The 27187-nt window shown below is 46.8% G+C and overlaps 1 protein-coding gene across 1 annotated transcript in view; it reads left to right on the top strand.

Moving 5' to 3' along the window:
• The window catches only part of LOC119964272, a 167170-nt gene that overhangs the window by 72624 nt on the left and 67359 nt on the right, over positions 1-27187 (top strand). The window contains exons 5-6 of the mRNA XM_038793547.1: positions 13014-13074; positions 20764-20874. Coding sequence (XP_038649475.1) covers positions 13014-13074; positions 20764-20874 — 172 coding nt within the window. The remainder of the gene's footprint in view (positions 1-13013; positions 13075-20763; positions 20875-27187) is intronic.

The following is a 27187-nucleotide window of genomic DNA, read 5'->3' as shown; positions in this document are numbered from 1 at the left end:
CAGGCCGATCTGCGCGACAGTCTCCATCTGTCCAACGTTCTGAATTTTTTTCCTGCAAAATTTTATCAAATAAACCCCCCCCCCCCCCGAACTTGTAAACAAAATAAAATAAAATAAATGAAAAAAATGAACAAACCCCCCCCGAACTTGTAAAAAACAAGGTAAGAGAAAATGGTGGTTGCGCCGGCTGACCTGCGCGACCCGCGCCGGCTGACCTGCGCGACCCCGTCGGCCAACCTGCGTGACTACCATTTTCTCTTACCTTGTTTGCTGCTGACAAAAATGGAGAAAAATGATTTTGGGTCCCTTTGGCCCTCGTACGCTCCTCCAATGGAACCTGTTGGATGAAGGTGAAGTCTTCTGGTGTCGGAAAGTATGGAATCTCCATCTGTCCAAAGTTCTGAATTTTTTTCCTGTAAAATGTGATCAAATAAAACCCCCCCCGAACTTGTAAAAAAAAATGAATAAAATAAATGAAAGAAATGAACAAAACCCCCCCTAAAGTTGTAAAAAAAATTAAATGAAAAAAATTAAAATTAAATTAATTGAATAAATGAATAAAAACCACTACAGAACTTGTAAAAAAGCTGCAACCGTTTAAAATAGCGGCTGCACTGTGCATGCGTGCCCGATTTGCGCATGTGCACCGATCATCATGCCACACTGATGGAAGTAAACACTAGAGCAGCCATATCAGTGATGGGGAAACAGTATTCAATAAAATTCGCGCTGGACTCCAACCCTTATTCCTAACCAGGACCTCAGCAAAACTGAGGACATATACAGGGGAACCACTGAGAGTGTTGGGCACAACGCATGTAACTGTGGCTTATGGAGAGCAACTGGTTAGGCTGCCTTTAGTGGTAGTGAAAGGTGTGGGGCCAAGCTTATTTGGGACAAAACTGGTTAAAAGAGATCCAGCTGGATTGGGTAAATATTTTCCAACTGGAAAATGGCCGCCTGTGCAAATACTCAGAGGTTTTCTGAGAAGGGCTCCGAACGATAAAGGGAGCAAAGGTGACATTGCATGTAGATCCAAAGATGTCCCAAAATTCTACAAGGCCCGACCAGTACCCTTCGTATTAAGGCAGAAAGTCGATATGGAAATAAAACGATTGGAGGGTGAGGGAACCATAAAACCGCTCCAGTTTGCACCCATGGTGCCTATCCTTAAGCCAGACGGCTCGATCCGCCTTTGTGGAGATTTCAAACAAACGATTAATCGCTACTCACAACTGGACAAATACCCAATTCCCCGGATTGAGGATTTGTATGCAAAGCTGGCTGGAGGACTCCTACTTTCAAAGCTGGATATAAGCCACACATATCTACAGCTGAAGCTGGACGAAGAGTCCCAAAAATTCTCAACGATAAACACCCTGAAGGACCTTTTTCAGTATACAAGATTACCCTTTGGGGTATCGTCAGCTTGTGCGATATTCCAGAGGACAATGGAGAATATATTGCAAGGGCTACCAGAAGTTGGCATTTACCGGGACAACGTCCTCATTACAGGTAAAACAAAGGCAGAACACCTGCAAAACCTGGAGGAAGTCCTTGGGAGGTTTTCAGCAGCAGGTGTGCGCCTAAAGAGGGAGAAATGTGTTTTCCTAGCACCTCAAGTAACCTAGGTTGACAAATCAGGGCCACACCCTTTGGAGGATCGGGTGAGGGCGATTAAAGATGCCCCGGCCCCCACCACAATCCAGGAGCTCAGGTCTTTTTTAGGACTGGTGACATATTATTGAATGTTCATACAGAACAGAACTTCCTTCTTGGAGGACCCCCTACACCAATTATTAAAAAAGGGGCAAGCCTGGGAGTGGTCCGCCCGCCAAGACAGGGCTTTCAAGAAGATAAAAGAACAGCTTTCCTCAGTGAACGTCTTGGCACACTACGATCCCAGGAAAGGAGTTGGTGCTCACGTGCGATGCGTCTCCAAATAGCGTTGATGAAGTTTTGGCACACAGGGCAAAACGGTCAGGAACGACCTATAGCGTTTGCTTCCAGGACTCTGGCAGCAGCAGAATGAAAGTATGCCCAAATTGAAAAGGAAGGACTGGCTGTGATCTTCGCGGTGAAGAAACTTCATCAGTACTTGTACGGATGGAAATTCACTATAATTACAGACCACAAGCCATTGCTGGGTTTGTTAAAAGAAGACAAAGCAATACCACCAATAGCTTTGGCCCGGATCCAACGCTGGGCCCTACTACTGGCGGCGTACCAGTATGAACTGGAGCATCAGCAAGGGTGGCAAACGCCGATGCACTAAGCCGGCTGCCATTACCAGATTCCCAGCCATTGGTACCCAAAATAGAGGAAATGGTAATGACGTTACATTTTCGAGACACCCTTCCAGTGGCTGCACAAAACCTTTGTTTATGGAGCCAAAAGGACCCGGCTTTATCAAAAATAAAACACATGGTGCTAACTGGCGAGATGGAAAGACTGGTTGAGGCGGAATTCCACCCTTACTGGAGCAGAAGCGAGCAGATCACAGTGGAAGACGGGATCCTGCTATGGGGGGTTCGAGAAATGGTTCCAAGCCAAGGCTGTCGAGCCATACAGGCTGAACTACATCATGGGCACCCTGGAGTCTCAAATGAAGATACTGGTCAGAAGCTATGTCTGGTAGCCGGGCCTGGACACCGGCATTGTGGCATTGGTAGGTCGGTGCCAAGAATGCCAACAAGAGCAAAAGGTGCCACTGGCAGCCCCGCTGCACCCATGGGAATGGCCAGGTAGACCATGGTCGCAACTTCATGTGATTTTGCAGGCCGATTTATGGGTTCCATGTTTTTTATAATAATAGACGCCCATTCCAAATGGCTGGACGTCTACAAAATGAACGCTGCAAATTCAACAACTACCATTGGAAAAACTCCGCATGGATCTAGTGGCACTTGCAAACACTAAAACTCAGTAGAAATTTAAGTTAACACTTCTTGGGTGCAAATAAGAATTGTTTATTGTCTTCTATATGATCACAATTGAGAATAACTTAAATCTTATTCTCTAATAAGTCCGGCGTGCAAAAGGACTCAGAGAAGTAATTTGTAAACAATTTAACTTTCAAATGATACAGAAATGATTTTCTTGCTCATGGCAAACAGCTTGCATTTACTTCAAGAGTTAGAGTGGAAAAGTGAAAATATAGAGATAGAGAATAGTTTAGATCAAAGTATAGAATGACCCTGGAAAAAGATGGCATTATGGACTATCACGGTTATACTAAATCATATCAGTCTTTAGCCATCTATCTACACCCCTATGTAATCCTAATTGGTTTGGGTTAAAATCAAATGAGTTTGATTTGACGGTTAGCTGTCAGTCTTGAAATGTTTCATAAATGAATTCTTGTATGTGTTATGGAATGCGATTCTATACTGTTATCGCGACCGGCTTGAACTGAGTTTTTGCTGACTTAGCTGTTATCAACATTGAGAACAATGGTGCCTTGATATTATGTCGTTGCTATGCTGTTGCCATAGAGCTTGCCCTGTCCTTGGACACTGTCTGGTCAAAGTGTTTGTTTTAATCTATCAGGTTCTTTTGTGTTTCTGTTGAATTATGTGTTTTTATGTTGTAGAATTTGTGCTCTGTTCATGCTGTTTTGTAAGCTGTATGTTTTGAGATGACCTGAGGTTATGAGTGAATTTTAAATGGGTATTTTGTAAGACAGGGCCTTAATATTTAGCTATCTTTTACCTATTGGTGTGTTAGAAAACAGTTGGCTTCTACAATCCTGGAGGTGTTAGTTTCAGATAATGGATCGGTCTTCACCAACCACACGAAATTTATGAATTTGAATGGCATTCGGCACATAAGGACGGCACCATAGCACCCGGCATCGAATGGTTTGGTTTGGGAGAGAGAGCCGTCCAGACCTTAAAAGTCGGGTTGAAGAAACAGTCAACAGCATCGTTGGACACCAAACTGTCACGCTGGCTATTTGATTACAGAACAACCACACATGCCACAACGGGAATAGCACCAGAGGAGCTACTCATGGGCAGACGACTCTGAGCCATGCTGAGTTTACTATTCCCAAATTTAGGTGGCAGAATAGAGCGATACTAAGAGGCCCAATGCAGGGGCCACGACACAGACCTAGCGGTGAAAGGCAGTTCAACACGGGTGAAAATGTATGTGTCCGAAATTATGCAAATTGCCCCACATGGGTAGCAGGAACAGTCGAGGCCAGGACAGGATCAGTGTCATGAGATGCGTGTGGGAAAACATGTAATAAAGAAACACCTGGACCAGGTGCGGGCCTCAAATTTGTTTCCTCCTCCGGAGCTGACTCAGACCAGCATGCCAAGGATCATGGAGAGTCCTCCCTGGCAATCTATTCACGCTCCTCCGACACCACTGGTGAGTACATCAGGCTCTGATATGGACACCGTGGATGATGCCGCAGCTGTATCCCTGCCACCGGAGGAAAGGGGCAATCCGCCCCTCAGGTGCTCACATCGGAAAAGACGGGGGCGCCTAGCTGTTATAACCGCCCCCCCCCCCACGTTGGGAGGCCGAAGTGGAGGATTCGGACCCGGCGTAAAAACGAAGCTGGAGACCCATGAGTCACGAGGACCATGGGCCTCGGACTTTGGGGGGAGGGGTGTAATGATTTAGGCCAGGCTTTTGAGATTGGCCAATTACAATAAGAGTTCCCTAATTTGTGACCCAATCAGGGAACCCCTTTCTGTGTATACAACAGGGAGTGTCAGATCCTCTGCACTCCCGGTGTAGACAGCAGACTGGTCATGGTTGTTCAGCTGTTGGGTTTGTAAATAAAGGGAATTCTGCCTCCGTGGACTTATTACAGGAGGGTACCCTGTTTCTCCAACACAAAATTAGTGTTTGTACCGTTGGCCTTGTGTATATTTTCACTGTTTTAATAAAAAGATATGTCAAGGAAGTTTGACTGCCAGCAGAGACTTGTCAACTCTGCAGCCCTTGTGACCTCGGAGAATGACTGTGCCCTTTAGAGATATGCTAGTCAAATTAATTGAATGCTTCACTCGAATCAGCTGTGCCTCCTCTGCCATGAGGCAGCCATTTTCCTGATATGCTACCTTGCCATTCCTTGACTGGTCAATTGTGCAAATGAAATCTGCAAAGCTAAACATCAGTGCCACTGATTTGAGCCAATTTCTTGACTGATAGGAAGCATTGATCCTAAGCATTGAACTGCAATGCTCATACAAACATCAACACACAGGCGGCATTAATGTGTACCACTGTGCAATGGTGATGTCTCTCGTCACACTCGCCCCATTCAAGGTCATGATGAGGGACGTTTTTGAGGTCCCTTCAATGTATAATTCTGGAAAATCACAGAGCAAGTTGAGTTGGCTATTCTACTCTGAGATCGAGCAGCAGCAGAGACATCAATGTGTTTCTGCACGTGGCCAGGATCAGTGCCCTACTGAGGTGGGAGGGGAGGCTGGGACCGTAGCTTTTCTGAGATCAGCACCACAGATGGTGGAGCTCGTAGAAGACACTACCAGCAAAGTGTCTTCAGACGTCGGACATCCACCTACAGATGCTGGAATGTCAGTACGGGGAAGACTGTGTGTCAATCCCATGGGATGGTGGACCACCTTTTACAAGGTCCTGCAAGATCTGGCACCACATGATGACACCCCATGGTCGTGACACTTAAAAGTTACTATTACCCTGAACTTTATATATACAAGCGGCATGTTTCAGGGCAGCACCAGTGATCTGAGTGATATCGCACAGTGAGCTACACAGAAGGGAGGTGACAGATGTTCTTTATGAGAGGGCAGACATGTATATAAACTTGAACGAGGACCCCAGGCTTCACCTTAGCAGGCATGCCCCAGGTGCAAGGTGTGATAAACTGATGAGCGTGTACCCACATTACCCTGCAATCTCCAAGACATCATGCGGCACCATTCATGAACCGCAAGGGATTCCACTCCCTCAATGTTCAGTTCGTTTGTGACCACACATCACGCATAATGCAGATGTGTGCCTGTTTCCAGGGGACAGTGTCCATGGAAGTTTGTTTTTTTGAAAACGCATTTTATCACCAACTTGTATCAAAGTAGGTTACAGCAAATAAACACCCCGGGAAACATACTTCCCAACAATCAGCTATACAGTTTGTACAGATTTTTCTCCTTTTTCACCCACCTCTCTCCCGATCATCCACCCTTACTGCGACAAACAGCTCCTCAAACATGGGCACAAACATCCCCCACCTTTTCTCAAACTCCCCTGCTGAGCCCCTTAACTCTACTTTCTCTTTTCTAACCGCAGGAAGTCTTACAGGTCACCCAACCATGCTACTAACCCCGGTGGTGATGCCGACTGCCACTCCAGCAAAATTCGTCGTCGTGCAATCAGAGCGGCAAAGGCCATGACATCGGCCTTCCTCCTCTCCATGAGCTCCGGCTTCTCTGAAGCCCCAAATGTCGCCACCAAAGGGTCCGGGTCCACCTCCTCCTCCACTATCCTGGCTAAGACCGCAAACACTCCCGCCCAGAATCTCCCCAATTTTTCACAACCCCAAAACATGTGCACGTGATTTGCTGGCCATCGCCCACCCCTCTCACACTCATCTGCTACCCTCTGAACTGTCCATGGAAGTTACACCTTGGGGTACTTGCAGATCCCTTAGGTTTTTGAGGGAGAGCAGCAGTTGGAGCGATGGCTTCTTGAGGACGGGCCACCCACTTGGGAGGTGGACACCAGTGCAGAGTCCACAAACACCTGCCACTCACTACAATGAGTCTCATGCTTCAACGCTTATGCTAGGCGAGCAAATGTTTGAACTGCTCAAGGTGCAGTTCCAGTGCTTCCTTGTATAAAACAAAAAGCTCCCAAAGCGAGGACATTCAAAGATTTGATATTTTTTATTTAGCTAGATGTTTTAAAAGTTGGGCAGGCTAAAGAGGAATGAGTCAGCCAATTCCTGGATCTTGAAAAGTAGAGAGGAAAGTTCCTGCTGTGTCCAAATAAAACAGAAGAACAGCCTTAAATATGGTCTTTACATAACCAAGAAGAAACTGTTGTGTTTCCAAAGTTTAAAAAAGCGGCCACATTTGTTGGTGAACATGTCGGAACCTAAAAATCACAGGAAATTCAGCTAACGACAATAGGAAACCCCAGAGGAAGCACAGCGAGAGACCAAACAGTTGAAAGAATAGTTGGTTTTCAAGATCAAATGCAAAAGGAATGCGTATAAATTCAGCAACAGGAAGAAATAAAGACTCTCTTGAACAGTAGAAGTGAAGCACAAACAGAGCAGATACTCAGTGACTACTGAACGGTAGCTGAAGATGAACCAAGCATGTCTCACAAAATAAAAGGAAAACTTGTTGAAACACCTTCACGTGCTCCAAAAATTCCCTTGCACCAAAGTTTATTCCTCGGAAAATTATGAAGAGAAGCATAATGAATTTAATATCCATCTGAACAAACCTTCGAACCAGTTGGCAGAGAAGACTGCATAACACACAATATTCCAGGAAGAATCAAAAAGCTACAGGAAAGAAATTGAAGGACAGAAGAGTTCTTTAGAAGGATGGCAAAAAGGAGGCAGTGAAAGTAAAAGCCATAGAACTTTCCCAGTTGCAGACAGAGAAAAAGACATTGGAACTGCAAACCCGATACTGAAGCGCAAGACACTAAATGAAAAAGCCCGTTGGATGGCCCGTTAGACTTGGGCAGAAGTTCTGTATGGCCGCCAAAGGTCAAAAACTGCATTTGTGCCGCCGAGATCGGCAATCTTAACCATCCCCTGTCCAATTCTGGCGTGAACCTGATTTCCATATATTTTGATAAATTTAAATATAATTACTGGGCTTGATGCAGTAGTGTCCGGCCATGATGCATCCACCCCGAACAGCATCGGTGCAAATAATTATTGGTTTTCACTATTGAGTGGCGTGCGCGGGGTTGGGGAAGAGGGAGAGAAAGAGAGTGGGGTGCCGATGCCTGCCTGCAAGGGTTGGATGGCCCTCGCCAGAACTTTGAAATTTCACAGAATGCTGTTAAATCAGGTGAGAAAAGGGGTGCAGTTTTCCGGCCCCACTGTGTGTGGTGAATGTATTATGGTAACCATTCATCACTGTATTACATTGTACCACGCTGTTGCCCATGTGGGCTCCACCTATGGACCATTGTACACTACACTGATTGTATCATGTTGGTGCCCTTGTGGGCTCCGCCCCCTTGAGGGGAGGTATAAAGAGCAGCTGCCCTGTCGGCGGCTCTTATTGCAGTGCAGTCGCAGGCAGGCACTGTTCTAGTTGATTAAAGTCGCTGTTCACTTCAACTCTGTCTCGTGTGAATTGATGGTCGCATCAGTTTAATCAACTACAACATCGCGATGGAAGAAGCTCTCAAATCTGACCGACTGGAACTCGACCCACAGGCCGCGGAAGCCAAAGGGATTATTTTTCACACTGGCTCCGATGTTTCGAGGCCTACCACGCTGCATCCTCCTCGCCCTCCGTCACCGACGAACAGAAGCTGAGCCTCCTCCACGCCCGGGTGAGCCATCGAATCTCCGTATAACTCGAGGAGGCGACCACATACGCAGACGCCATCACAATGCTGAAGCGCCTATACATAAGGCCAGTGAACGAGGTGTGTGCGTGGCAACTCCTCACCACTTGCCGCCAGCACCCTGGGGAATTGCTGGAGGACTACCTATGCGACCTCAAAGTCCTCGCGCGAAACTGCAACTACAAGGCCGTCATGGCCTCCCAACACATGGAACTCGCCGTCCGGGACGCCCAAGTGGCTGGGGTCTGGTCCAACTAAGTCAGACAGTGCCTGCTCGAGAAGGGCAGGCCCACTACCTAGAAGAGACGGTAAAACTAGCCACCTCCCTAGAAGTAGCCTTTCAGCGCCTCCATGCTTTCCCGTCCAATCACACAACGCCCTCATGGACCCCCGACCAGAGAGTCCCCCAGGCCTGTGCCGTGCGGTTGCCTGCTCAACCCGGGGGGCTACCCTGCTATTTCTGCGGCCAGCACCCCAGGCAGCGCTGCCTGGCTCGGATCGCGAACTGCAGCGACTGCGGCAAGAAAGGACACTTTGCCAAAGTTTGCCTGGCCAGGTCCAAGTCCTCCAAATCGCAGGCCCGACCCTCTGACTCTCAGGCCCGCAGACCTGCGTGCAGGCTGCGTGCCTGCCGACTCTGTCCCCTCCGGATGCATCACCCGCCTCGTGTCGTCCGTGGGGGCAGCCATCTTCAACTTCGCACAACACGTGCGACTCATGGGGGCCCCCACCTTGGCCACCGTTTCCCATACGGCCCACCATGTACGACTCGTGGGGGCCGCCATCTTGGACGCCATCTTCCTTTCCGCCCGACACGTGCGACCGACGGGGGCTGCTATCTTGGGACCACACCACCTCTGACCCGCCAGCAACCCGCAACTCGGTGCGGTCACCCTCGACCAGTCATGCCCAAAGCACCTCCGGAACTCCATGTTGACTGTCTGGGTCAATGAACACAAAACGCCTTGCCTGTTTGACTCCGGGAGCACGGAGAGCTTCGTTCACCCAGACATAGTAAGGCGCTGTTCGCTCCAAATCTCCCCCGCACTTCAAACAATCTCTCTCGCTTCTGGATCGCACTCGGTGCAGATCCCGGGGTACACGGCCGTGAACCTTGCGATACAAGGCGTTGAATACGCAAACTTTAACCTATAAGTACTCTCCGATCTCTGCGCTCCTTTTGTTGGGACTGAACTTCCAGTGCAACCTCAGGAGCCTGACCCTGAATTTCGGCGGGCCCCTACCCCACCTCACTGTATGTAGCCTCGCGACCCTGAAGGTCGACCCCCCCCCCCCCCCCCCCCCGCTCTTCGCAAATCTCACCGCTGACTAAAAACCCGTTGCCACCAGAAGCAGGCGGTACAGTATCTAGGACAGGACTTTTATCAGGTCCGAGGGCCAGCAACTCTTTCGGGAAGGGATCATCGAGGCCAGTAATAGCCCCTGGAGAGCTCAGGTGGTGGTCATCAGGACTGGGGAAAAGAACCAGATGGTTGTAGACTACAGCCAAATCATAAACCGGTACACGCACCTTGATGCGTACCCCCTCCCCCAGATAGCAGATATGGTTAATCAGATCGCACACTACAGAGTGTTCTCCACGGTGGATCTGAAGTCCGCATACCACCAGCTCCCAATCCGCCCGGAGGACCGCCACTACACGGCCTTTGAGACAGACGGCCGCCTCTTCCACTTCCTCCGAGTCCCCTTCGGCATCACCAACGGGGTCTTGGTCTTCCAAAGAACAATGGACCGAATGGTAGGCCAGTACGGGCTGCGGATCACATTTCCGTACCTGGACAACGTCACCATCTGTGGCCACAACCAGCAGGACCATGATGCCAACCTCCAGAAGTTTCTCCAAACCACCCAAGCCCTCAACCTCACTTATAACAAGGAGAAAGGCGTTTTACGCACAAGACTAGCCATCCTCGGCTACGTCGTGGAAGACGGAGTTCTAGGGCCCGACCCCGACCGTATGCGCCCCGTCCTGCAAACTCCCCCTTCCCCACTGCCCCAAGGCCCTGAACAGGTGCCTCGGGTTCTTTTCCTATTACGCCCAGTGGGTCCCCAACTATGCAGACAAAGCCCGCCCACTGATCAAAGCTACCATCTTCCCACTGGCGGCTGAGGCCCGCCAGGCCTTCAGCCGCATCAAGGCAGATATTGCCACGGTCGCAATGCACGTGGTGGACGAGTCCATCCCCTTCCAGGTGGAGAGCGACGCGTCAGAGGTCGCCCTCGCCGCCGTCCTCAATCAGGCGGGCAGGCCAGCAGCATTTTTCTCCTGTACCCTCGACGCCTCTGAAATTCAACACTCTTCAGTTGAAAAAGAAGCTTGTGCCATTTTGGAAGCAGTACGGCACTACCTCGCTGGTACGAGGTTTACCCTCGTCACCGACCAACAGTCGGTAGCCTTCATTTTCGACAATACACAGCAGGGTGTGGTGGTATGGATATGAGCACTGCCATTGGTGCAGAGCACTGGCTTCCCATTGGCTCTGACTGGTCATGTGCCTCTCGTCTGATTGGTTGGGACTAGTCATGTGACTGCTCTCCAATTGGTCGAGAGGCAAGTAGGTGGGGTATAAGTACCCAGAGTTAAGGCCTCCGAGGTGGGGTATAAGTACCCAGAGTTCCCGGCGGTCGTCCTTACTCTAGTCAACCACCGGGCTAACAACTAGCTAGTTCGGATCCTAATTGTGTCTCGAGTCAAATTGATGGTACATCACAGGGCAAGATCAAGAACGATAAGATCTTGAGGTGGAGGATTGAACTCTCCACCTTTAATTACGATATAGTGTATCATTCTGGGAAGCTCAATGAGATGCCCTGTCCCGCGGCAAATGCGCCAGCGCGCAAGATGATCGACTCCGGGCCATCCACGATGACTTCTGCCACCCGGGGGTCACCAGGCTTCTCCAGTACATCAAGGCCTGCAACCTGCCCTACTCCACCGAGGAGGTCAGGGTCATGACTAGGGACTGCCAAATCTGCGCGGAGTGTAAGCCGCACTTCTATCGACCGGATAAAGCCCATCTGGTGAATGCATTCCGGCCCTTTTAGCGCCTCAGTATCGACTTCTGCCAACTGCAACACTTATTTCTTCAATGTCGTTGACGAATTTTCCCGCTTCCCCTTCGCAATCCCTTGCCCCGACATGACCGCGGCCACCGTCATTAAGGCCCTACATAGTATCTTCACCTTGTTCGGTTTCCCCACTTATGTCCACAGTGACCGGGGCTCCTCGTTTATGAGCGACGAACTGCGTCAGTACCTGCTCTGTAAGGGCATCGCCTCGAGCAGGACTACCAGTTACAACCCTCGGAGAAACGGACAGGTGGAGAGGGAAAACGCAACAGTATGGAAGGCCGTCCTCCTGGCCCTCCGGTCCTGGAATCTCCCGGTTTCCCACTGGCAAGAGGTCCTCCCCGACGCGCTCTCCACTTCATTAGGTCACTCCTTTGCACAGCCACGAACAAGACCCCTCATGACCGCATGTTTGTTTTCCCTAGGAAATCCACCTCTGCGGTCTCACTTCCGTCCTAGCTGAAGACACCGGGGCCTGTCCTACTCCGCAAACACGTAAAGAGCCACATGTTCGACCGCCTGGTCGAGAGGGTCCAGCTCCTTCACACCAACCCCCACTACGCATCCGTAGAGCACCCCGACGGCTGACAGGATACGGTCTCCCTCTGGGACCTGGCATCCGCAGGATTCCCGACCATCACCCCAACCTACACCCCCCCCCCCCCCAACCTACACTGAACAGCACTGCCCCTACATGGCCTCCACACCCCCTCCTATACTCCCTGCCCCTTCGCTGACCCACAGGAATGAAGCTCCTGAAGATACGCTCCCGGAGTCCACGCCCGTGCCACATCGACGAGTTCACCACCCATGCCCACACCGACCGCGTTCGACACCCATGCCTGTTTGCAAAACCAGCGCTTCGGCGATCGCAGCGTATGATCAGGGTGCCGGACAGATTGAACCTGTGAGCCCTTCACCCTCGCCGTACATCAATTTTTTTAACGGGGTGAATGTGGTGAACGTATTGTGGTAACCATTCACCACTGTACTACATTGTACCACGCTGTTGCCCATGTTGGCTCCACCTATGGACCATTTTACTGTACTACACGGAATGTATCATGTTGGTACCCTTGTGGGCTCTGCCCCTGGCTCCGCCCCCTTGAGGGGAGCTATGAAGAGCAGCTGCCCTGTTGGTGGCTCTCATTGCAGCGCAGTCGCACAACTCTAAAGTAAGCAGCTTACCTGCATGGAGCAGCATCGTGCCTGACAATATTGGGATCTGAGAATAGCTAAAGATTGACAATAAGTAATTAATCTTTAAATATACAAGACTCAATCTCCTTATTGAAACATGGATGCACATCATATGAGTACAGCAATGTGAAACGGAAGCGAGTAATTTAAATTATTTCTCACTTGTAAATTTGTTTCAGAAATTTAACCAAAGTAAGTCCAAAAGTACAACATGTTCTGAGTGCACTGAAACTACTTCAGGTAAGAAAACATTTTTGAAATAAAAGATAAAGTATTTAAATTATCATGGGAGATGTAATATTTTTCTCACCAGAGGACATGATTTTTTTTTAAAGAATACTGTGCATTTCAGAGAGGTTGACGTTGCCTCAACCTTTTTACCTCTTTATCAATATATTTTTGTTTTGAACTCATACTGATTTAGTTCATTGGGCTAAATCGCTGGCTTTTAAAGCAGACCAATCAGGCCAGCATCACGGTTCGATTCCCGTATCAGCCTCCCCGGACAGGCGCCGGAATGTGGCGACTAGGGACTTTTCATAGTAACTTCATTGAAGCCTACTCGTGACAATAAGCGATTTTCATTTTTTTTCATACGATTGCTAACTAAAACTCACCTGAGCCTGGATTCCAGATGCTACCTAGCACTTCAAATATACCGTCAATGCACCGCAACAATTTTGAGGGGAAAAAAATAAACATTAGTTCCTGCAAACAAACGTAAGTAAGGTGGCCTGTTGCCTTTTATGCTCCAGGTACTTAACAACCTCCATTTATAAGTATTTTGGCAACCTGCAGACATTTTATCAATCGCAATTGAACTCTAATGCTAGGCTTCTGTTGGGAAAAATCACATTTTATAACTTTATATATATATCTATCTTAACAGCAGAAAAATACATGAACCTGGAGATACTACTAGATTGTGTTCTCAACTCCCTTGCTCAAAATCAACAAATCCAGGGCAACTTCAAGAGCAAATTACATTCTGGGCAAAATGGATTTCAATGATTATTTTATACTGGTTTAGAAACTAGCCACACACTCTAGTCACAGTGGTTAGTACTGCTGCCTCACAGCTCCAGGGTCCCCGGTTCAATTCCGGCCTCGGGTGACTGTGTGGAGCTTGCACTTTCTCCCCATGTCTGCGTGGGTTTCCTCCAGGCACTCCAGTTTCCTCCTCCAGTCCAAAGATGTGCAGGTTAGGTGGATTGGGCACGCTAAATTGTCCCTTCGTGTCCAAAAAAAGGTTAGGTGGGGTTACGGAAATAGGGTGGAGGCATGGCCTTGCGTAGGGTATTCTTTCGGGGGCTGGTGTAGACTCGATGGGCCAAATGGCCTCCTTCTGCTCTGTACATGTATCTTGTAGGATAAATAAAGGGGACGTAATAACTATAGAGTATTCCGATTCCTAAATGCTATTTAATAGGGGATATCCAAAAGCTTAATACGCAACGAGGGTATATGGAGTTGCGGGTTCGAGAGCAATAGTCAACAGCCAGGAAACAGGAGGGATGGATGGGGCTTTTTCAGTTTGGTAGGCTTTAACTATTTTGGGCAGCACGGTAGCACAAGTGGATAGCACTGTGGCATCACAGCGCCAGGGTCCCAGGTCCGATTCCCCGCTGGGTTACTGTCTGTGCGGACTCTGCACGTTCTTTCCGTGTGTGGGTTTCCTCCGGGTGCTCCGGTTTACTCCCACAGTCCAAAGACGTGCAGGTTAGGTGGATTGGCCATGCTAAATTGCCCTTGGTGTCCAAAAAGGTTAGGAGGGGTGATTGGGTTACGGGGATAGGGTGGAAGTGAGAGCTTAAGTGGGTTGGTGCAAACCCGATGGGCCGAATGGCCTCCTTCTGCACTATCTTCTAAAAATGAACGAGTGTGCTGCCACATAAATCAGTGCTGGTGCCTCTGCTGTTTGCAATCTATGTTCATTATTACTCAGACAAAGTTTTTTAGGGGGCAGCAGGCAATATTTGTATCATTCAGCAGAATCACCAATTTTAGAGGGTTCACTTGAGAGAGTAGCATCAGTATTTTTTTTTAAGAGTTTAACCGGTGTTTAATCTTTAATTTTGTTTTCCTTTTAAATCTATTTGGGAATTCAGATCAGAGGGGATGGAAGTTAAGGCAGTTGCATGCTCTTCCTGTATGATGTGGGAGGTAAGGGATACCGCTCGTGTCCCCGCTGACTATACCTGTGGGAAGTGCACCCAACTCCTCCTCGGAGACCGCGTTAGGCAACTGGAGCTGGATGAACTTTGGATCATCTGGGAGGCAGAGGGGGTGATAGAGAGGAGTTACAGGGAGGTAGCCACACCCAAGGTTCAGGACAAGAGTAGCTGGGTTACAGTCAGGGGAAGGAAAGGGAACAGGCAGACAGTGCAAGGATCCTCTGTGGCCGTTCCCCTTCAAAACAAGTATACCGTTTTGGATGCTGTTGGGAGGGACTACCTACCAGGGGAAGGCCATAGCGGCCAGGTCTCTGGCACTGAGCCTTGGTCTGTGGCTCAGAAGGGAAGGGGGGAGAACAGAAAAGCGATAGTGATAGGAGACTCGATGGTTAGGGGAACAGATAGGAGAGTCTGTGGTCGCGAACGAGACTCCCGGAAGGTATGTTGCCTCCCAGGTGCCAGGGTCAGGGATGTCTCGAATCGAGTCTACAGGATTCTTAAGGGGGAGAGGGGTCAACCAGAAGTCGTGGTGCACATTGGCATCAACGACATAACTAAGAAAAGGGATGAGGATCTTAAAAAGTGATTTTAGGGAGTTAGGTTGGAAGCTAAAGAGCAGGGCGAGCAGAGTAGTAACCTCAGGATTGCTACCGCTGCCGCAGGAACAGAGTGCGAGTGCAGCATAGCACGTGGCTACAGGGCTGGTGTAGGAGGGAGGGCTTCAGATATAAGAACTAGGAGCATCTGGCCCCTTGAGCCTGCTCTGCCAGTCAATGAGATCATGGCTGATCTTTTCTGGGCTCCGTTCCACTTTCCGGCCCGAACACCATAACCCTTAATCCCTTTATTCTTCAAAAAACTATCTATCTTTATCTTAAAAACATTTAATGCAGGAGCCTCAACTGCTTCACTGGGCAAGGAATTCCATAGATTCACAACCCTTTGGGTGAAGTTCCTCCTAACTCAGTTCTAAATCTACTTCCCCTTATTTTGAGGCTATGCCCCCTAGTTCTGCTTTCACCCGCCAGTGGAAACAACCTGCCCGCATCTATCCTATCTATTCCCTTCATAATTTTATATGTTCCTATAAGATCTCTTCCCCCTCCCCTCGCATCCTTCTAAATTCCAACGAGTTCTCAGGTAAGGAGACCAAAACTGAACACAATACTCCAGGTGTGGCCTCACTAACACCTTATACAAATCCAGCATAACCTCCCTCGTCTTAAACTCCATCCCTCTAGCAATGAAGGACCAAACTCCATTTGCCTTCTTATGTAGATCATTGGGATGCCTTCTGGGGAAGGTGGGACCTGTACATGAGGGGCGGGTTGCATCTAAACTGGAGGGGCACCAATATCCTGGGCAAGAGGTTTGCTAGAGCTCTTTGAGAGGGTTTAAATTAGTTTGGCAGGGTGGTGGGAACCAGCACTACAGATCAGAGGATAGGGCAACTGTTGAACAGGCAGAAGTAGTATGCAACGAGCCTGTAAGGAAGGATAGACAATTAATACGGCAAAGTTGCACTCAGTGGGATGGATTAAAGTGTGTCTGTTTCAATGCAAGGAGTATCAGGAATAAGGGAGATGAACTTGTGTGGATCAGTACTTGGAACTATGATGTTGTGGCTATTATGGAGTCCTGGATTTCACAGGGACAGGAATGGTTGTTAAATGTTCCGGGGTTTAGATGTTTTAAGAAAAATAGGGTGGGAGGTAAAAGAGGAGTGGGAGTAGCACTGTTAATTAGAGAGAGCATCACAGCTGCAGAAAAGGAGATAGTCGAGAAGGATTTGTCTACTGAGTCAGTACGTGTGGAAGTCAGAAACCAGAAAGGAGCAGTCACTTTTTGGGAATTTTCTATAGATCCCCTAATAGCAGCAGAGAGATGGAGGAACAGATTGGGCGGCAGATCTTCGAAAGGTGCAGAGGTAACAGAGTTGTCATGGGTGACTTCAACTTCCCTAATATTGACTGGAACCTCCTTAATGCAAATGGTTTAAAAGGAGCAGATTTTGTCAGGTTTGTCCAGGAAGGATTCCTGACTCAATATGCAGATCGGCTGACTCGAGGAAGCCATATTGGAGTTGGTGCTTGGCAACAAATCAGGCAAGGTATCAGATGTCTGGGTGGGACAGCATTTCAGTGACAGTGACCACAACTCCTTCACCTTTGCCAGTCTTAATGACGGTTTCGAACAGACGGTATGGGAAGGTATTTAATTGGGGTAGGGGAAATTATACTGCTATTAGACAGGAACTGAGGAGCATAAAGTGGGAACACTTGTTCTTGGGGAAATGCAGAATAGTAATGTGGGGGTTGTTTGAGCACTTGCTGCCAGTGCTGCAGAGCTTTGTCCCACTGAGACAAGGAAGGAATAGTAAGGTGAAGGAGGCTTGGCTGACAAGCGAAGTGGAGCTTCTAGTGAAGAGGAAGAAGGAAGCTTACGTAAGGCTGAGGAAGCAAGGACCTGGCACGGCTCTCTAAGGTTGCAAGGTGGCCAGGAAGGAATGCAAATATGAACATAGGAGAGCTAGAAGGGGGCATGACAAAACCCTGGTGGGAAGGATTAGGGAAAACCCAAAGGCATTCTACGCTTGTGTGAGAAATAAGAAGAGGATGATCCAAGTGAGGGTAGGGCAGATCAGGGATAGTGGAGGGAACTTGTGCCTAGAGTCTGAGGATGTAGGGGAGGCCCTAAATGAATATTTTGCTTCAGTATTCACAGAGAGAGGGACCTTGTTGCTCTTGAACAGCGTGAACCAGGTTAATAGGCTCGAACAGGTTGATATTGAGAAGGCGGATGTGCTTGAGAAGGAGGATGTGCTGGAAATTTTGAAAAGCATCAGGATAGATAAGTCCCCTGGGCCAGACATGATATATCCAAGGTTACTACGGAAAGCAAGGGAGGAAATTGTTGCGCAGTTGACGATGATCTGTGTGCCCTCACTCTCCATTGGCGTAGTACCGGATGATTGGAGGGAGGTGAATGTTGTTCCCCTGTTCAAGAAAGAGTATAGGGAAATCCCTGGGAATGACAGACCTATCACTCTTATGTCTGTGGTGAGCAAAATACTGGAAAGGATTCTCAGATAAGATTTATGATTATTTAGAAATATAGTTTGATTAAACATAGTCTGCATAGTTTTGTGAGGGGCAGGTCATGCCTCACAAGTCTCATTGAATTCTTTGAGGATGTGACGAGACACATTGATGAAGGTCGGGCAGTAGATGTGGTGTATATGGATTTCAGTCGGGCATTTGATAAGGTTCCCCATGGTAGGCTCATTCAGAAAGTTAGGGGGCATGGGATACAGGGAAATTTGGCTGTCTGGATACAGAATTGGCTGGCCGAAAGAAGCCAGCTAGCGGTAGTGGATGGAAAGTATTCCGCCTAGAGGTTGGTGACGAGTGGTGTCCCGCAGGGATCTGTTCTGGGACCTTTGCTCTTTGTGGTGCTTATAAATAACTTGGATGAGGAAGTGGAAGGGTGAGTTAGTAAGTTTGCCGATGACACCAAGGTTGGTAGCGTTGTAGATAGTGTCGAGGGCTGTTGCAGGTTCCAACAGGGCATTGACAGGATGCAGAGCTGGGCTGAGAAGTGGCAGATGGAGTTCAACCTAGATAAAGGTGAAGTGATTCATTTTGGAAGGTCGAACTTGAGTGCTGAATACAGGGTTAAAGGCAGGATTCTTGGAAGTCTGGAGGAACAGAGGGATCTTGGAGTCCACGTACATAGATCCCTCAAAGTTGCCACCCAGGTTGATAGGGTTGTTGAGAAGGCTTATGGTGTGTTGGCTTTAATTAACAGGGGGATTGAGTTTAAGAGCCGCGAGGTTTTGCTGCAACTTGATAAAACCCTGTTCAGACCATGCTTGGAATATTGTGTCCATTTCTGGTTGCCTCATTATAGGAAGGATGTGGATGCTTTGGAGAGGGTACAGAGGAGATTTACCAGGATGCTGCCTGGACTGGAGGGCATGTCTTATGAAGAAAGGTTGAGTGAGCTAGGGCTTTTCTCACTGAACCGAAGAAGACAGAGAGGTGACTTGATAGAGGTGTATCTAGATAGAGAGGCACGGATAGAGTGGATTTTCCCCAGAGCGAAAATGGCTGTCACGAGGGGACATAATTTTAAGGTGATTGGAGGAAGGTATCGGGGAGATGTCAAAGGTAGGTTCTTTACACAGAGAGTGGTGGATGCGTGGAATGCACTGCCAGTGGAGGTGGTGGAGTCAGAGTCATTCGGGACATTTAAGTGACTCTTGGACAAGCACATGGACAGCGGTAAATTGAAGGGGTGTAGGTGAGGCGATCTTAGATTAGGATAAGTGGTCGGCACAACATCGTGGGCCGAAGGGTCTGTACTGTGTTGTACTGTTCCATGTTCTAAAGACCAAGGTATCTCAGTTTGCTGATGGCACAAAGTTCGATGGGAAAGTTGTGCAGAGGGCACAAAATTGCTGTGAAGAGATATAGACAGGTTAAGTGAATAGACAACGTGGCAGTAGGAGTACAATGTGTGGAAGTATGAGGTTATTCACTTCCAGGAAAAGCAGAATACTTAGTCAAAACCATGACACATGTCAATGTTGATGTTTGGAGAAACTTGGCTATACTTATGCAACAAATGCAAAGTTACAGCATGCAGGTAAAGCAAGCAATTAGGAAAACAAATGGCACGCAGACCTTTATTTTCAGGAGATTGAAGTCTAATAATAAGAAAGTGTTGCTACAATTGTACCGGGCTTTAGTTAGACACCTGAAGTACTGTGTGATGTTTTAGTTTCCGTTTCTAAGGAAGGATATGGTATTTGCATTAGAGCTAGCAAAAATTCACCTATGATGATGAGAGACTGTGACTGGGGTGGGTTTGATTCCCGCCTTGGGCCACTGTCTGTGCGGAGTCTGCATGTTTTGCCCGTGTCTGCGTGGGTTTCCTCCAGGTGCTCCGGTTTCCTCCCACAGTCCAAAGATATGCAGGTTAGTGGATTAGCTACGATAAATTGCCCTTGGTGTCCAAAAAGGTTAGGTGGGGTTACTGGGTTATGGGAGTAGGGTGGAGGTGTGGGCTTGAGTAGGGTGCTCTTTCCACGGGCCGTGCAGGCTCGATGGGTCGAATGGCCTTCTGCACTGTAAATTCTATGATTCTATGAAGTTGGAAATATTCTCCTAATCCCCAGGGATTACGAGATGCGATCTAATTGAAACATATATAATTTGAAGAGATTTGACAGGGCAGGCATCACGAGGTTGGGGGATCTAGAACCTGGGGATTACAGGATGAGTGATCAAACATTTAGATGATTTGAGATGAGGGAGAAATTATTTCACTCAAAAAAAAGTTGAGAGTCTTTGGAATTCTCTATCTCAGAGGGTTATGGATGCACCATCATTGACTATGTTTATGACAAGAGATGGACAGATTTCTGACACCTCGGGGGGGGGGGGGGGGGGGGGGGGGGAATAGATAAATATGGGGAATGGGCAGGAAATATGGAGTTGATGGAGAAGATAACCATGAATGTATTGAGTAGCAGAGCAGTCAAAGGGCTGCTTGTATTTTCTAAATTTGTGTATTCCTTTCAGGATGTTGCTAACAATTAGTTTGGTCAAATTTAAGTGCTTTAGGACATTCTTAACTATCTTCAAAGTTCTATATAAATTTGCTAATTTTCATCTCTACGCATGAAGCTAAAAGAAAAAAAAGCACCACTTTTTTATCAAGATAGCAACTTTAATGCTTTTCCTCACTTTAGAACTTTCGCCCTACCTTTCTCCTTCAGTGGACTCTGAACTGTTTGTGGACGATGACTCCTCCACAAGAACCGATAGTTGTTCTTCAATAGAATTATTCCGAGAGGCAGAGGGTAAGACCATAACTAATTCAGCTACAAATTTTTCACAGCAGTTTGTTTATTGCATTGGTTTTTGTCATTGTAATGTTTATTATTTTATCATTTATATTAATTTTGGTCAATGTGCATGAAGATTAACAAAAGGGTTTTGGCAATGTCCAAAATGGTGGCAGTTTTCTTTGGGGAGGGGGGCTGGCGCCCTAGCCTTTGCCTCCCTAATTGTCGGCCGAAGAATCCTGCTCGCTTGGCGCACGGCAGCACCACCCAAAGCTGCAGACTGGCTGTCCGACCTTTTGGAATTCCTCCAACTGGAGGAGATAAAATTCGCATCCGTGGGTTAGAAGAGGGCTTCCACTGGATGTGGAAGCCGTTCACCGACTTGTTCCAAGACCTGTTCATAGCCAGCAACCAGTAGAGCGGAAGGAGGAGGGAGCACAGATGAGTTGCGGATTGGAAAGGAAAGGGGGGGGGCGGCAAAAGCCCCTTTTTTTTTAAAAGACCACAGAAACGAGGGGTGCAGCCACAGGGATGGGCCCAGAGGAAAGCCGAAAACCAGAGTGAGCAGCAGTACGCCGGGTAATACACGCTCGGGCCAACACTGGGCAGTGCAACTGAGGCTCATTGGCCAAATCGGGCCCAGAGCCACAGGAGTTGGGGGGTGGACAATCATGTATATGTAAATAGTTAACGTGAACCTTGTTTGTTCATGTTTTCTTTTCTCGTTCTTGGCTCATCTCTCTTTTGTAATTTAATTTTTTTTCTTGGTTGCTTTGCCTGGCATAACCCATGGTTATGAAACTTGTAACAACGTAAGATTTGAAATGTGTAACATAAAAATGTGAAAATCAGTAAAAAAAAAAAACATTTTTAGGAAATAACAACGGGTATTTTACATATAACAAGTGAATTGGTCCCAGATCTGGTCATAAGAACAAAGAAATGGATAGCACAGGAACAGGCCCTTCGGCCCTCCAAGCCTGTGCCGATCATGATGCCCTAACTTTATTTTTAAAAAGCCCTTCTGCCCTTACTTGGCCCGTATCCCTCTATTTCCTCCCTATACATATACCCATCCAAATGTCTCTTAAATGTTGCTAATGTCCCTGCTTTCACCACACCCTCTGGCAGCGCGTTCCAGGCACCCATCACTCAGCGTGAAAAACTTCCCCCGCACATCTCACTTATACTTTGCCCCTTCAACCTTCCCCCTCTCACCATGAACCTGTGCCCCCCCTTGTAATTGACACTTCCACCGTTGGAAAAAGCCTCTGACTATCCACCCTGTCTATGCCTCTCAGAATTTTATAGACCTCTATTAGGCCTCCCCTCGCCTCCGTCTTTCAGTGAAAAACCATCCGAGTTTATTCAACCTCTCCTCATAGCCAACACCCTCGAGATCAGGCAACATTCTGGTGAACCTTCTTTGCACTCTCTCCAAAGCTTCCTCGTCCTCCGGATAATGTTGTGACCAGAACTGCTTTCAATACTCCAAAATGCAGCCTAACCATGGTTTTATATAGCTGAAAACTGATTTTCCCAACTTCTGTACTCCGTGCCCTGGCTGATGAAGGCAAGCATGATATATTCCTTCTTAATCAACTTGGCCACCTGTGTTGCCAGTTTTAGGGAACTGTGGACCTGCATGCCCAGATCCCTCTGTATCTTAATGTTCCTAAGTTTCTGCCATTTACAGTATAATTCACACCTAGATTTGATTCTCCAAAATGCATCACCTCTCATATGTCCGGATTGTACTCCATCTGCCATTTCTGTGCCCAATTATCCAATCTATCTATATCCTATTGTATCCTCTGACAATTCTCAACTATCAGCAACTCCACCAATCTTTGTGTCATCCACAAACTTACTAATCAGGCCACCCACATTTTCCTCCAGATCATTTATATGTACTATAAAGAACCGAGGTCCCAGCACTGATTCCTGCGGAACACCACTAGCTACAGTTTCTATTCTGATAAACACCCTTCCATTGCTGCTACTCTGTCTTCTATACCAAGCCAGTTCTGTAACCATCTAGCCAGCCCACCCCAAATCCCTTGTGATTTTAGATTTTTCTACCAATCTGCCATGTGGGACCTTGCCAAATGCCTTACTGTTCATATAAACTATATCCCCAGCCTTACCTCATCAATTTTCTTTGTCACCTCTTCAAAAAAAACTCAATCAAGTTGGTGAGGCATGACCTTCTCCGTACAAAACCATGCTGCCTGTCACTAACTAGTCCATTTTCCTCCAAATGTGCATATATCCTGTCCCTCAGTATGTTTTCCAAATGCTTCCCCACCACTGATGTCAGGCTCACCAGGCTATAATTTGCTGGATTATCCCTGCTTCCTTTCTTAAACAAGGGAACAACATTCTCCAATCCTCTGAAAACTTGCCTGTGGTCAAAGTGGATGTGAAGATATCTGTTAAGGCCCCAGCTATTTCTCCTCTTGCCTCCTGCAGTAACCTGTCATCTAGTCCCTAGTCTAGTCCCTGGGGACTTGCTCACCTTAACGCAATTTAGGATACTCAATACATCCTCCTTTGATATATTGATGTTCTCAAGAATGTTCACACATCTATCCCTGACTGCATCCACATGTCCTTCTCGTTGGTGAACACCAATACAAAGTACTCGTTATGGATTTCACCCACTTCCTGTGGCTCCACGCATCACCCCTCCTGGTTGTTTATTTATTTGTTCATTTATTTAGGGCAATTTAGTGAGGCCAATCCACCTACCCTGCATATTTTTGGCTTGAGGGTGAAACCCTCGCAGGCACGGGGAGAATGTGGAAATTCCATACATGGTTGCCAATTTATAGGAGATTGATCAAAGCATTTCAGTATGGTTGAAAGTGATATCCGATTCTCTGCTGGCAGTGATGTGTAGGAGGACCATGAGAGGAGCGTTGGAAAAATGGCACCTGGATTTGGGCTGGTACTCTGAGGCACTTTTACTTTATATCCTTTATTATACAAAGCATGGTACATCATTACCACTCTGGGGATCCTCCCTTATTCATGCTGAAGCCTGCCCCGGATCTGTGCATCTGATTTTCAGCATGCTAATGACTTGCTCAGTGATTACCCTAGTACTGTTATGGCCCCTGTTGTACCTCTTGCATCATTGGCAGGTTTCCTGATGGATGTTATCAACTGGGAAGCCTTTGTCTCCAAGAAATAATCTGCTCAGTTACAGACACCTGTAGTAAACTTGACTACCAAGAAGATTTAAAAGTCAAGATAGCTTCCAGGAAATCTTTGCACATACATGTGCAATGAACTTGTGGTGATCTGCACATTGAGGGAGTAGGTCACTTGTGAATGATGAACATTGCAGGTGCCTTGATTGCCATATGTGCAGTCAGTGATCCTGTAGAAATCAAGCCACTGCAGCAAAGGCAAGAGTTCTGCATCTGGTGGCTTCAGCAGTCTCATAATGCACACATAGCTGGCCTTGCATGCATCACATCTTTGAATTGTGAGATGTACTTTGGGATGCAGATTGTGAGATCCTGCAGATGTCCCCAGTCTGGAAGGAGCAGAAAGTGAAGAAATTCAGGACTGGAATGATTTTGATGACACTGGCAGTACATGTGCCCCATGCCCTTTTGAAAGGAGGTCTTGTTCCAAGAGGCAAAACATTCAGCAACGTTTTCCTGTGACAGATTAAGTCTGCAGCACTACAACTCTACCATGTTGAGAAAGCTGATTATGTTTGTTTTTATAAAAAGCAAATTACTACAGATGCTTGGAATTTAAAATATGAACAGGAAATGCTGAAAACTTACGCCAGCTAGGCAGCATCTGTGGCGAGGAAAAGAGTTGACGTTTCGGGTCTGATTCATCAGATGAGTTAGCTAATTTTTTGATAGACCAGAAAGTTGTGGGTTATGGGGAGCAGGGACAGGAACATGGAGTTGACACCACAGCAGATAGGCTGTTATCTTATCAAATGGGGAAGCAGTGTTGAAGGGCTAAATGGCCTACTCCTGCTCCTGTGTTCCTTCAACTTTCAGCGCACTTTGATTTGCAACTATTCTCACATTCAGATTAATTTTCATTAAAATTTGATGTCAATTTACCAGTGAAGGATTGCAGCACACAGTGGTCTCAGTTATGCTGTTCATCACCAAAAATGCTGTTCCAGAATTATATATATTCTTCTGTCAAACGTCATCTGTCTTTGGGGAACAGTGTATAGCAGAAATGTAATCCTCGGAGATTACATTACCAGAAGGGCACACTATGGCAGTCATATTGAGTCTTGCATGATGTGTTGCCACCTTGTTGCCAGGTGATGGATCTCTGTGTCTATTCGGAACCCTGGATATGCATTATCCCTTCTTGGTTCCCAAATAACAGAGATTCCAGGCTGTGCTTTTTGGCAAAGTTTTATTGAACTTTATTGTCAGCTTTAGTGTCTACTGGTAAAATCTTGGTTGCAATACAAACTTAGGTCAGATTGATTGTCTTTAGCGAATACAGTGGTTGAGCTTAAAATACAATTTGTGTAATTCTTCAAATCATGTCACACGGTACAAAATTACTGATTGATTTAAACAAAAGAAATTGGTGATTTAGCAAAGGTAAGCAGAAAAGACATACGTTTCAGAAAGAAGTTAGATTGATTCCGGAATGGATTTGTCCATCCCGACAAGTGATTTTTAAGAAAATCATTATCTTAAAGTTTCTCCTTCTTTACAGCTGTGATTGGCTTCAACCAATTTATAATTCACTCAATTCGACCAAACTGTCTGTCTGTCAATTTAAGAGAGAAATGTTTTGGTGTAATTTTCCATACCCTGGCTACCCAATTATGACTCCAACATTAATTAAATTAACACCGTTTTCGAAAAGTCATTATGACCTTGACTGACTGTTACCATGGAAACTGACCTGTCCAGGCCTGAGAAGGCATCTGCAGACAATGGAGTCTTTGTCACTGGCCTTGGATTCTCTGGCCAGTTTCGAGCAACTTGCAAAATGTGAAAATTTAGAGTCTTATCTGATTAGTTCCCAGCTAGTCAGCTTTCCTCACTCTCATGGTTAATATAATTTAGTCAATTACTCTTAATGATTTCTCAATTAAACCTTTTATCTATATCCTCTATAGCTAACCAGAAAAGCTAGCACCAGCTAAAGGATATCACCGAGAGGGTACAGGTTATTATGCAGAGGGAGGAGGCTGAGCTAGAAGTGTGGTACATGTGGGTACCAGCAACACATGGGGAGCAGATGGTGAGATCCTGCAGTAAAATTTGGTGGGAGAAAGTTTTAAAAAGTAGGACCTAGAATATTGTAATCTCTGGATTAATTGGGCTAGCAAGAGTAGAAATGGAAAAATAGGGAGGATCGATATGTGGCTTGATGCATGGTGCAAGAGGAAGGTCTTTGGATTCTTGGGACATGGGGACCAGTCTTGGGGCAGAAGCATGAATCAAATGGGTCAAATTGCTCCTCAACAGGACTGTGAGCAATGTTCTCACTAGTTTCACCAGCGTAGTTGGGAAAGGTTTGAACTAAATTGGCAGTGGGGTGGGCATCTGCATATAGAAGTTGGAATAGGAATAATAAGGTGCATAAAGAAGTGAGTATTGGACAGTACTGGAGAAGGAAGAAGTACCGCATCAGATGGGAGCAGACAAAGAAGGGCCAAGTGAGGTATACAGCGCATGTGTTGAAGTTAAGTTATAAATGCACCGGTGGTGGCCATGATGTGAATGGTCGCGCACAGGGCAGCTCATCATCAAAGGCATAGCAAAGAGCTCTTTTTACCTGATATTGGGTGTAATTTCGACAAAAAAGGTGTAGTTGAAGGTCAGAGGAGTGGTATCCCCCAGGAGTGGTGTATCCACTGGCTACCAAACTGTCGAAGACTGCCCTTGTGTTAATGTATTCTCCTGTACACTTAACTGGACAGAAATTTGCGCTACACTTCTCGGGTGCGAAATGAAATTTTATTTGGTATCTATTGATTATAAAAAGAGTAAATCATCTTGTGTTTCAAAATCAAATGTTCTCAATACAGGCCCCAGCAGAAGGCTTTACTTAAGATGATTATATTTAGTAACTTGCAAAATGACTCAAATTCAAAATATAACAGCAGTAACGGTTTCTTTGCTCAAAACAAACAGCTGCGCAAGTTAGAAGTGGAAATAGAAATAGAAAAGAAGATAGTAGATAGCTAGGCAAATAGTATAGGGCGATTCTAGAATGGAAAATGTCAGTCGGAACTATTACCTTTAAGAAATTTGTTATCAGTCTAAGTTGATCTATTCCTACCCCTGTAACATGTTGATTGGTTTGGGTGAGT

The sequence above is a fragment of the Scyliorhinus canicula genome, chromosome 4 (assembly GCF_902713615.1).
Source record: "Scyliorhinus canicula chromosome 4, sScyCan1.1, whole genome shotgun sequence".
NCBI lineage: Eukaryota > Metazoa > Chordata > Chondrichthyes > Carcharhiniformes > Scyliorhinidae > Scyliorhinus > Scyliorhinus canicula.
The sequence above is the reverse complement of the archived record's forward strand: the minus strand, read 5'-3'. Positions and strand labels throughout refer to the sequence as shown.